At 45.2% G+C, this 12,147-nt stretch overlaps 1 protein-coding gene across 1 annotated transcript in view; it reads left to right on the top strand.

The window, feature by feature from the left end:
• Positions 1 to 12,147, top strand: part of LOC133458714 (NACHT, LRR and PYD domains-containing protein 12-like) — a 34,583-nt gene that overhangs the window by 8,581 nt on the left and 13,855 nt on the right. Inside the window, exons 2-5 of the mRNA XM_061738904.1 lie at positions 3,900 to 4,019; positions 5,190 to 5,288; positions 5,415 to 5,488; positions 7,957 to 9,853. Of these exons, the coding sequence (XP_061594888.1) occupies positions 3,900 to 4,019; positions 5,190 to 5,288; positions 5,415 to 5,488; positions 7,957 to 9,853 (2,190 nt within the window). The remainder of the gene's footprint in view (positions 1 to 3,899; positions 4,020 to 5,189; positions 5,289 to 5,414; positions 5,489 to 7,956; positions 9,854 to 12,147) is intronic.

The following is a 12,147-nucleotide window of genomic DNA, read 5'->3' as shown; positions in this document are numbered from 1 at the left end:
TGCTGTACACCCGCTGGTGCACTGTGGGACTTTTGAGACTTTAGCTTGATAGCAAAATGCTAGCAACATTGACTTTTGGGCCATTCTGGACGATTGCAATATGGTCATGCCACTACTTGGCATGCCCATAATAATTCCTACAGATACAATAGGGCCTTCGCACTGAAGGTGCTCGGGCCCTAATTAGCAAAATACTGGATACCTTCCCCTGCCTCATCATCATCTGGGCTTGCCTCGACGCGGGGCCCCACGGCTGCTTGAGACCCGGTCGGATCGGTGATTTTTGTAACAAATTTATCAAACGAGCCTTTCAGAGAGACATTAAACTCTTCCATTTTCTTTAGTTTTTTTCTTTTTTCATCCCCTGATGGAAATTTCATGAATCTGTCTCGTTCTCTCGACATTGTGTGACAGTTTGTTCCAACTCCACCGTCTGGGTCAGAGCAGCTTGTGTCTGCGCTTGGTCTGATCAGTTGTGTTGAACAACAGACACGCGCATCATTGCACATATATTTATTGATATGCACAGACTAGTAGGCTACACATTTAGGTCTGTAATGGAACGTGACTGTTGATATTTATAAGGGAAAAAACGAAAAAAATTTGAAAAAAAAATAAAAAATTGAAAAAAAAAACAAAAAAAAACCGGCCCATAGCGCGAGGCCCCCTTGGGGCGCGAGGCCCCCTTGGGGCGCGAGGCCCCCTTGTGGTCGCACGGTTCGCACACCCCTTGCGGCGTCAATAATTAGACCGGTTTTTAACGATTGTTTAAACATCAGAGGGGTATTCCAGAAAGCGGGTTTTGTGAAAACTCTGAGTTTGTTAACCCTGAGATGAGGAAAACCCGGAGTATTCAGTTCCAGCGTGGTTGTCTGCTTCCTTTTCATTTTTGTAAGTTAGTAACACTGCAGAGCGCACTAAAAACGAGATTGATAGCGACCACTGTCGTCAGGGACACTGGGACATCACATTTCAAGATATGAGGGGGGTACAAGTGTTGGGAAAGATAATACCTAGTGAAATCCATCCTGTTGTTCTGATATGCATTTGTAGTCATTTTATATGTATTAAGTAATAGAATAATCAATACAAATAGACACAGAGTAATTCCATAAAAGTATATATAAAAAAAAAACATTTACATTTTCCCCTGAAGCCGAGGTGTGGCGGCTGCCCCTGATCTAAATGACAATAAAATTTCATTCAATACTATTCCACCACTGTTTTCATCCATAATATTATAAGACAGTGTGCTTAAATGTTAAATGAATACTGCATTCAAACTTACACATTGACTGCAGCAACTTTCTCCCACGTCAATTGTCTCTCCTTCGCTGCTGCAGCTATGTTGCCTTTTTTCTGAAATCTGCTCTCATACTCGCCATACGCACGTATTAACACTTCTAACTCCAGTGGCGTGTGTGGATCTTTTGTTGTCGCCGGTTGCCATGGTGAATCCTTGTATCAGGGCTCCATTGATGATGGCTTTTTATTTTCTTCATGCACGCGCTTAACTAGAGGTTAACATACTCAGAATTGATTGAACTAACTCATATCTGCTGTTCTGGAACCGAAAACTTTCGGTTCCTATCTCTGGGTAAGTCAACTCAGAGTTCAGGTTTAGACTCAGAGTTTGTTGAACCTGCTTTCTTACTTTTTGCTATGCGTGAGTGAATCAAGGAAGGTGGTTGGATTTTTTTGTCCTGGAGCTCCTTTACTGGAGAAAGACATTATAACCTCTGGATTTTATTAGAGACGGAGTCAGCACTCAAATTTATATCACCCTCAAAAAACAAGTGTTCCCATTCTAGCTCCTTAAAAGCTTTGACAACATTTTGTTGCTGGTTTTCTGGAATGAAGCAAGGATTGGAGGATTTCTTTGACCAATTTATGTGAGAATCTAGAAGAGGGTTTTTATTTAGTTTCCGGGCAAAGAAAATGATATTGTGGTCTGAGAGTCCTGTAATGAGATTGTAAGTCTTAGAGATTATTTCTGCCTTGTTGGAAAACAGGAGGTCAGTTTTAGTTCTGGAGCAATTGGTTCGTCTTGTCAGTTGGTCAATTAGCTGTATTAAATTCAATGAGTCTGTAATTGTCTTAAACGTTTTCCTATCTTTCTTCTTATCCCAGTTGACATTAAAATCTCTGGTCAGAATAATCTCCTTTTTGTGATTTAGAGACTTAAGTAGGGCCTTAAACTGATCATAAAATTCTGCACTGGATGTGGGTTTATGATACACACAAATAACAATAAAAGAAATTTGAGGAGAAAGAGAGATGTTTACCATGACGCATTCTAGATTAACATTGTTAGGCAGTTCTATTTGATGACAATTGATAGTGCTCTTAACATATAGCAATACCCCTCCTCCTTTCCCATTAACTCTATCCTTTCTAAAAACATTATAGTCACGCATTGCAGCTTCAGGTGATGAGGGGGATAGCCATGTTTCTGTGAGTCCCAGGAAATCAATGTTAGCGTTACTCAGCATATGTTCCAGCTGTTCTCGCTTTGGAACCAAACTACGGACATTTATGTGACCACCGAATAAGCCCTTGTTTTTATGTTGAGGATCCCATACTGCTCTAGCATGACTTAATGTTTGGAAGAGTTTTGAGGACCGGTACCTTTTCAACACTGGGTTTCTATGTGGGGCTAGCTTCACGCTAGTGTTCGTCTTACTGATGTTAACGTGCTTCAGGGGAGTCCTCGCCCGCCGGTGGGGAAGATGCCCACGGTCACTAGCTGCTAGGCTGGTCAGCATCAGCACGGCCCCGCCGATGGCCGCAGGAGACCCAGAAGACCCAGTCGTGTCCGGGAGATGATGCCGCCGCTCCCGGCCACCAGCTGCTGGGCAGAAAGCCGTCAGCGCGGCCCCGCTGGTGGCCACAGGAGACCCAGTCGTGTCCGGGAGATGACTGACAGTGACAAAGAGACCAGACAGGTCAAGCAGTATGAAGACTGAGGATAGACCAGCAGATCTGGCAGCCCGTAGTGACTCAGCAGATCTGGCAGCCCGTAGTGACTCAGTTACTGAAAAAAGAGCAGTTCCAGCTGAGTGGATCTGCCTACAGCCTGACTGATGTGGATCATACAGGCATTTATCATGAAGGAACCGTCAGACCCGACTGCAGACGGCTCTTTTCTAGAAGTGCAGACCTGAATAGGAGCAGTGAGACCGGACGATAGTCTTCAACCTGGGCAGGGTTGAGCGTTGGTTTATTCAGCAGTGGTGTGACCCGAGCTCGCTTGAAGGCAGAGGTGAAGACATCAGATAAAGAGAATCATTGTATCAGTCATTTGTACCAGTCATTTGTATCAGTCATTTGTATCAGTCATTTGTACCAGTCATTTGTATCAGTCATTTGTATCAGTCATTTGTACCAGTCATTTTGTACCAGTTATTTGTATCAGTCATTTGTATCAGTTATTTGTATCAGTCATTTGTATCAGTCATTTGTACCAGTCATTTGTATCAGTCATTTGTACCAGTCATTTGTATCAGTCATTTGTACCAGTCATTTGTATCAGTCATTTGTACCAGTCATTTGTACCAGTCATTTGTATCAGTCATTTGTACCAGTCATTTGTACCAGTCATTTGTACCAGTCATTTGTATCAGTCATTTGTATCAGTCATTTGTACCAGTCATTTTGTACCAGTTATTTGTATCAGTCATTTGTATCAGTCATTTGTACCAGTCATTTGTATCAGTCATTTGTATCAGTCATTTGTACCAGTCATTTGTATCAGTCATTTGTATCAGGCTGTGCTGAAGAGGGAAACATTAAAACATGCAGGATACTGGCTCTCGGGGACCAGGGTCGGAGAACCTTGTGTAGATCTTCTTCAGTGGTCATCATCAATATCAAAAGTGAATGAATGAATTTGTTTGCAGAGGGCGGTACTGCAGTCAGAGACCAGAGTCTCCAGGATCCATCTGTCTGTCTCTGAAGAGTGACTCATCTAAAGATCTTCCTCTATTCTTCAGTAAAAAACCTGGACCCTCAGACACAAGGTAAGACAACTGTTGTCTTATTTAATACATAAACATTTTGACTAATATACATCAATGTGTGTGTGTGTGTGTGTGTGTGTGTGTGTGTGTGTGTGTGTGTGTGTGTGTGTGTGTGTGTGTGTGTGTGTGTGTGTGTGTGTGTGTGTGTGTGTGTGTGTGTGTGTGTGTGTGTTTGTGTATATGGGAATATATGTATATAAGAATATTACTTACATAATAAAAATAATTAGTATATGTCATTATATGTTACATGTAACATGTAACATGTAATAATTCAAATTCAAACGTGTTAAAACCACTAAGTTGAAATGCTCACTGCAGTGTCCTGTCAGAGGCAGAAAACCTCTCCCTTCGTAGGGAAAGTTCCCACTTCCTCCTGCTCTCTCTGGTTTTTGGGAAACCTTAAAAATGTGTGAAATGTATCCGGATATAAGAATTATGGTCAGCATTTTTAATCCTGATTTCCTTTTACATTAATTGGAAGGACACACCTAGAATAGACTATAATAGAATAGTCCTTTATTGTCAGTACACCTTGTGGATTATTGAGTCCCTACAAACAAACTGTAAATGTTAGCTTTGTAAGTGTATAAAAAAGTTTGTAAAAACACCTGCCTGTACAAGAATCTCCATCTGTCAGGTCCCACGTTATTGGTGCATACAATCTAACTTCAAAAAGTTTCACAAACTACTGTCAATAAAGACAAAAGGATGAGGTTCATCACCTCTGCTTCTGCAGGACTTGATCAATACTAGCATACATAGAATAGGCAGCGTTAGAAGCTGAGGCCATGAAGTCTCCTGCTGCTGTGTTCTTGAAGGAGGTTTGACAGATTGTAAAGACTTATTCAGTTTGAAAATGTGAACGATAAAGTAGAAATATGGATTTTCTGACCCACAGTTCAGTTCAGTCATTGTGGATATTAAATGTGAGATGTTTATGAGAGAAGGATGAAACAAAAAAAACTAAATTGAGAATACTTGACCAATCAGAAGAAAGTCTGTCTATTTCAGGCTGTTTTTGGTGTGATGTGTCTCCTATGGGGTTATCGGTTAAGTTCCCAGTTCCTGGTTCCTGCCTTGTTCCTACAGTGTGTTTTGTGCAGAAGGAGTAAGTTGTGTGATCATTGACTGATGAGATGTGAAGATCAGGATGTTTGGGTTTTTCAGAAGAGGAGCGAATTCTGCAGCTTCCAGGTGTCGGTCTACGAAGAGTGATGTCTCCAAAGATCTACCTGAAAACTTCAACAATAAACCTGCTCCGATGAAGTAAGAAAACCATGTCCTCTGGCAGAAAAAACAACAAAACAAATACCGTGAGAACTTGTTTGTGTTTGATTTTGCTCGTAAACTTGGAAACATCCAATAAACCTTGTGTGGATGCCGGTTCTGCAGACGGAGCTTATACCAGTCGACTTTATCGGAATATGTGGGACATGGAAAAAGATCCAGAGCAAGTCATCCACAAGGTGAGACCGTCCATCCGTCTGAAGAGTCGTCATGGTGATGCATCAGAGGTTTTTGAAACCTCTGATGCATCAATGTACTCCCATTTTTTTGTGTACAGTTGTTCAAACATGGACCATCATCCTTTGTGGTTCCGGACGTACAGCGGTTTATGGCGTCCTCGGCTCTGAGACTAGGCAGCTTGTAGACGTCTGCGTCTCTAGTTACTCATCTTTCAAATATAAATCCTACATGTGACGTCCTGCTGCTGCTGCTACGCTCATCAGCTGTTTCCTTGTTTTATGAAATAATAATGGACCTGCAGGTCTGGATCTGGACCCTAGTGGTCTGTAGAGGACCTGCAGGTCTGGATCTGGACCCTAGTGGTCTGTAGAGGACCTGCAGGTCTGGATCTGGACCCTAGTGGTTTGTAGAGGACATGCAGGTCTGGATCTGGACCCTAGTGGTCTGTAGAGGACCTGCAGGTCTGGATCTGGACCCCTAGTGGTCTGTAGAGGACCTGCAGGTCTGGATCTGGACTCTAGTGGTCTGTAGAGGACCTGCAGGTCTGGATCTGGACCCTAGTGGTCTGTAGAGGACCTGCAGGTCTGGATCTGGACTCTAGTGGTCTGAACGTCAGTACTCCAGCTCAGGTCTCCTCATGGTTCAGTGTGTGTAGCATTGTGGACGTCATACTGAAGGTTAAGCAGGTCCAGGTTCCATCATCTTGTACGAGCGCTAAAATCGTACTGTGTGTAGGAGTCTTTTTAAAACGGTCCTCTAGCCACCTTTTCTGCCTTCTCACGGCATCTTTACGGCAGCTGCGACGTGCGTAGTGACATCATATATTGAAATTAGCCTATGCAGCAAGGATAGTATTGTTTTGGTGAGTGAAAACCCAGAAATCGGCCAGCATTCCTCTTGAGTCCGCCACTAGGTGGCCGAGTGTGCCCAAGAGTGGCAGGTTGAAAAAAGGCTACAGAAAGTATGTAGAAGAAATGTGCAGGAGAAGATACCACGTAACACCGTGTCCTAACTGCATGCGAGCGTCTGACTATCGCCTCGCACTGCGTGACATCGGACGCTCTCTGTCCACACTGAAAGCGTTAATATGGGCCCCCACGTTATTTTGTTTTACATATGACTTGCCTTTTGTTCACCACACTACCTGCCCGAGATAATAAGTTGTGAGACTTCCAGCTCTCTATCCATCTCCCTCCAGCAGCTGCCACTTTATTGAGGTTTTTGTAGTGAAATGAGGAGGAATCATAGAGATAACTTCTCATTTCAACTAACTGGATCAGCCGTTCCTCATCCGTGACTGTTTCCTACAGCGCTTTCAACCGGCTTTCAACACGAGCGACAGGAAGAAAATAGAAGCAGGGTGTCCGACAAATGTTCAGCTCAAAACGGCGCGTTGCGTCGCTGCGGCCAGTTAGGACAGTCCAATAGAAAATAAAGACATGGAATTGATTTTGTCGCTGACGCTCGCTCACATCGCATGCAGTTATGACACGGCGTTAAGCTGCGTATAGTCTGTGTGAGAGCCGGGTTGCTAATAAAGCAGTTGAAAGGAGTTCTGCCTCGGTACTTATTTATTTAATATCACTTCTTACACATAACAATTCTCTTTCCATGGAGACATGTAAAAAGCATGAAGCTGGACAGAAGACTGAGAGTTTCCATCTTCCACTCAAGGTCAAAGGCTCGTCTGACAGCACAGAGGTGCTCTGCTCACAAAAATGACCCACAAGGTTAAATACTCCCCAGAACTGCCCTGGCCCGGTTCTGGGGAGGTTTTTCCTCTGTCTTGAAGCATTTCCAAGTTCCGCCTCCTGGGATGGATTTGTGGGATTACAAGTTCACCTGAAAATTCATGTGATTCTGCTCATTTGAGGACGTCCTCCTTAGTGTCACTGTTTCTGGAATTAAAAGTGTTTCTCCTCATACGGTTCAGATCTCGTCTGAAACTTTTCCAGGCGATCCAACCTCCTTGAGCGGTTTGTTTGCAGGTCGTATTCCTATTCTTCTTACTAATGGGTCGTCTACTTTAGTTCATGAAGTGTTCTCCAGTGAGCTGTAGATGGTGATGCCTTCATTCCTGCCCTCTGCAGGTGGTTGCTGATGTCAGTGACGGTTGTTTTAGGGTTTAACGTGAAAATTCTCACAATGTTCCTCTCACAACGACCAATGTTTTCCACTGTTCAATGTCTGTTACCCAAAACAACCGTGGTGACCTTCGTCTTGGGGGGGGTTTCAGATGGTTATCCCGGCAGTGACCAGTGTTTACGTTTTCCACATTTTTGAACGGTACCTGCAGTCTGCAGGGCAATGAAGCTTAGGTGGTCTTGACCCTTCACCGGCATCGGTGGACTAAGTGGTCAAACCGGGTCTTAAACCAGTTTGATTTAGCTCCCTGGAGGCCCCCCATCACTGACTGCAGTAGGAGTTTGTATCTCTCTGACCTCCTCTTCATTCTGTTTTTCAGCAGATGCCGGTCTGCAGAAGATCCTAGATGAACATAAGACCAGTCTGAGGAGCAGATGTGAACATGTGACTGAAGGAATTGATGAAACAGGAAGTAGAACCCCCCTCAACAGGATCTACACGGAGCTCTTCATCACAGAGGGACTGAGTGAAGAGGTTGATACCCAACATGAGGTGATGCAGCTGGAGACAGCTTCCAGGATGAAGAGCCTCCATGACGCTCCAATCAGGTGCCAGGACATCTTTAAAGCCTTACCTGACCAACGTGGAGCCATCAGAGTGGTTCTGACCAATGGCGTCGCTGGCGCTGGGAAAACCTTCTCGGTTCAGAAGTTCTCTCTGGACTGGGCCGAGGGCTCGGAGAACCAAGATGTCACCGTGGTGATTCTGCTCTCGTTCAGGGAGCTGAACCTGATCAGAGATGAGCAGTTCAGTCTTCTCAGGCTGATTCAGGTTTTCCATCCATCGTTCCAGAAGCTCACAGCAGAGCAGCTGGCTGCCGGGAAACCGTTGTTCATCTTTGACGGCCTGGATGAAAGCAGACGTTCCCTGGACTTCAACAACGGTCCGGTTGTGTCTGACGTCACACAGAGCTCATCGGTCAACGTGCTGCTGACTAACCTCATCCAGGGGAACCTGCTTCCCTCAGCTCTCATCTGGATCACTTCCAGACCTGCAGCAGCCAATCAGATCCCTCACAAACACGTGGACAGGGTGACAGAAGTACGAGGCTTCACCGACGAACAGAAGGAGGAATACTTCAGGAGGAGGTTCACGGATGAAGAGCGGTCCAGCAGCATCGTCTCCCACATGAAGACATCCAGAACCCTCCACATCATGTGTAAACTCCCGGTCTTCTGCTGGATCACTGCTACAGTTCTGGACCACATGTTGACCACAGAGCAGAGAGGAGAGCTGCCCAAGACCCTGACTGACATGTTCTCCCACTTCCTGCTGGTCCAGATGAAGAGGAAGAAGAACAAGTACCAGGAGGGACATGAGACGAGTCCACAGGAGCTGACGGAGGCTGACAGGGACCTTCTCCTGAAGCTGGGGAGGCTGGCGTTTGAACATCTGGAGAAAGGAAACATCATGTTCTACCAAGAAGACCTGGAGCAGTGTGGTCTTGATGTCCCAGAGGCCTCGGTGTACTCAGGAGTTTGTACCCAGATCTTCAGGAGAGAGTGTGAGGTCTTCCAGAAACCCGTCTACTGCTTTGTTCATCTGAGCATCCAGGAGTTCCTGGCTGCAGTCTACCTGCTCCACTGTTGCTCCATCAGAAACACAGATGTGCTGGAGAACTTCCTGGGAGAAGATTCAGATGAATTCATGGATGACTCCCTGGAAGAAAATTCAGATGAATCCATGGATGACTTCTTTGAAAAAGATTCAGATGAATCCATGGAGAACTTCCTGGGAGGAAACTACAGATACTCATCTCTGGATGGCTTCCTGTGGATAGTCATGCAGAAATCCCTGGAGAGTAAAAATGGCCACCTGGACCTGTTTGTCCGCTTCCTTCATGGTCTTTCTGTGGAGTCCAACCAGAGACAGTTAGGAGGTCTACTGGACCAGACGGAGAACGATCCAGAAACCATCCAGACAGTCATCCACAACCTGAAGAAGATGAACACTGACAGAATCTCTCCTGACAGAAGCATCAACATCTTCCAGTGTCTGATGGAGATGAACGACCTCTCAGTTCATCAGCAGATCCAGGAGTTCCTGAAGTCAGAGAACAGATCAGAGCAGAGACTCTCTGAGATCCAGTGTTCAGCTCTGGCCTACATGCTGCAGATGTCGGAGGAGGTTCTGGATGAGTTGGACCTGAACAAGTACAAGACAACACCATGGGGTCGACTGAGACTGATTCCAGCTGTGAGGAACTGCAGAAAGGCTCGGTGAGTTCAGATGGATCAATAACACCATCAGTTAGTGTAAATTAGCAGTTTAGTTCTTTAAATCTTGTTTTGATCTTCAAATGAAAACTTTTGAAGTCGGATGTGTTTGTTTTATTCTGGGTCACCTCAAATCACGTCAACCAGAGGTTCATGTTTCAAACATTTGATCTAGTTGATGTTTTAGCTGCTCAGAGATGAATCTATGTAACGGAGAAAGATGAAACATCAGAACCACTGGGGGTTTTGTGGACACATGTGCACTTGGTCAGAGACCTTAGTTCTAGTAACTCTGGTTCTGTGATCTCCTGCACCGTCCTGTAACTCCGGTGGGGGGTTACTTTCCTCAGACTTTAAGAGGAGAGCAGTCCTGAAGACAAGAAATAACATTCTTGAGTTTCTTTGCACATGAAATTTTGGTAGATGAGGAAACATTGACATTGTTCATACCGTTCAGCCAATTTACTGTATATACGGATTAAAAATGTAATTTAGTGCTTTTAGCGACTCCAAATATAACAACATGCTTCCTTGCTTCATTTGCGTATTAAACAGTTTTTGTTGCAACCTAGGGTGGATTTCATTGTGAAGATTAAGATTGTCTCTGTCAACAGGAGAGTGTGAGCCTGGAAAGTCAGGAAGTGGGCATTGTTATGCCACACAGGTATCGCTGTTCAGTTATTAAGAACTATTAATAATTTTATTCAACAATTATTAATAATTAATAAGGTAGATTATTTATCAAATTGAATTATCAAAATGACTTGAATGTGCAGGGGCACCACCTGGAAACCTTAACCAGGAAAAACGATAACTTTTAACAGCAGAGATCAGTCTCAGAAATAGATATTATTCCACCAGAACACAGTAAGGGCTGTTATTACTGGTGAATAATGTTGAAGGCCTTACAGTTCGGCTCTAGCTCTGTCAAACAGCCATGTGACGAAATATGTGTGCAAACAACACAAACAACATCTCATTAAAATCAATCAACATTTATTTACATCAGGTACCAAGCAGATGGTAAAGAGCGGTACACAAATAAATCCTGATGGCACACTACGTTAAAACATAAAACACTAGAATAAAAAGAATAAGAATAAAAATGAAACTGCATGAATGGAAAAAGAAATCAAAACAATAAACACGTGATACAAAACTCACGATCATCTGGGTCTCCAGACAACTGGCTACACATGGCCGGCCAAAACATTTAAAGATGGCGCACCCTGTGGTATTTAAAGATGGCTCTCGCCACGCCACGTGCAATCAGACCGGATGACAAACACGGCGTTTAAAACGTGAATAACTGTCGAAAAATGGCGCCACAAAATAAACGCACAATAATAATGATGCCGGTAGTTGCCGACGTTACACAGTAATGCGAACAGTAACTTCATTAAACATAAATTTAGCTCTGAACCGCTCTAGATTACACTGTTCGCCCAAACACATAAACCTCACGCCTCCCGGTCTCCAGATCTGCGGCTGCGGGTTCTGTCGGGGTTGATCGGGTTTCTGCCGGGGTTTTCCCGGTGTGGGAGAGATCCGTTTCGGTTCAGTTCCTCTGTCCTGCGGGGATCCCACGGGTAGATCAAACCTGCAGGGGTTCTCCCAGCCGCTCGGCTCCTCTGTGTGTCTCCTTCAACCTGAACGAAACGGGACAGCGGTAGAGTGCCTCTTTGGGCCGGCCCGTGCTTTCGGATCAAACGGAGCCACTCACGCGCTTCTAGGCGCGGCGGGGCCAGTCAATTGTAGACGTTGCATTCTCCTCGTCGGTCTCCGAAGCGCGGGCGTCACGGATCCAGGAAATGCAGCTCACAGCTGAGGCGAGGCACCGGCCGGCCCGTCCTCGAGACGTCCCGATTCTTGATATAAACAGAAAACTCGGAGCGGGGAAAGGGGGTTCAATCGGAGCTACCAGTCCCAGCGGGCTCCCATCTTATGGCTGATGAGCACGCGGGCGTCATGGACTCGGATCTGAGAAACTTAGAGAGGAGAAAGTTAGTGGGAGGCGAGAGCCGCAGCGGAGCAGCGCTCCGGGCTGCAGCTTCAGCGTGCGGATCCCCAGGCCAGGTCCCCCCCCCCCTCATATGAAGCTCAGATGAAGGATCAGATCAGAAGAGAGGGTTTTGGGAGAGACACAAAGATTTTGCCCTCCGCGTGCTGCGTGACGTATCCAGCACCAGCCCAGTGATTGAGCCTCTGTGTAGCTTCAGAGCTTCTGCACAGTTAGCTTCTGCATGTGAGATGATCCAAATAGTGCAAGTTCCAGACAGGCCCGGAGTGGCTAATCG

Source organism: Cololabis saira, chromosome 13 (genome assembly GCF_033807715.1).
Source record: "Cololabis saira isolate AMF1-May2022 chromosome 13, fColSai1.1, whole genome shotgun sequence".
Lineage (NCBI taxonomy): Eukaryota > Metazoa > Chordata > Actinopteri > Beloniformes > Belonidae > Cololabis > Cololabis saira.
This window is presented reverse-complemented; position numbering and strand designations above follow the sequence as displayed.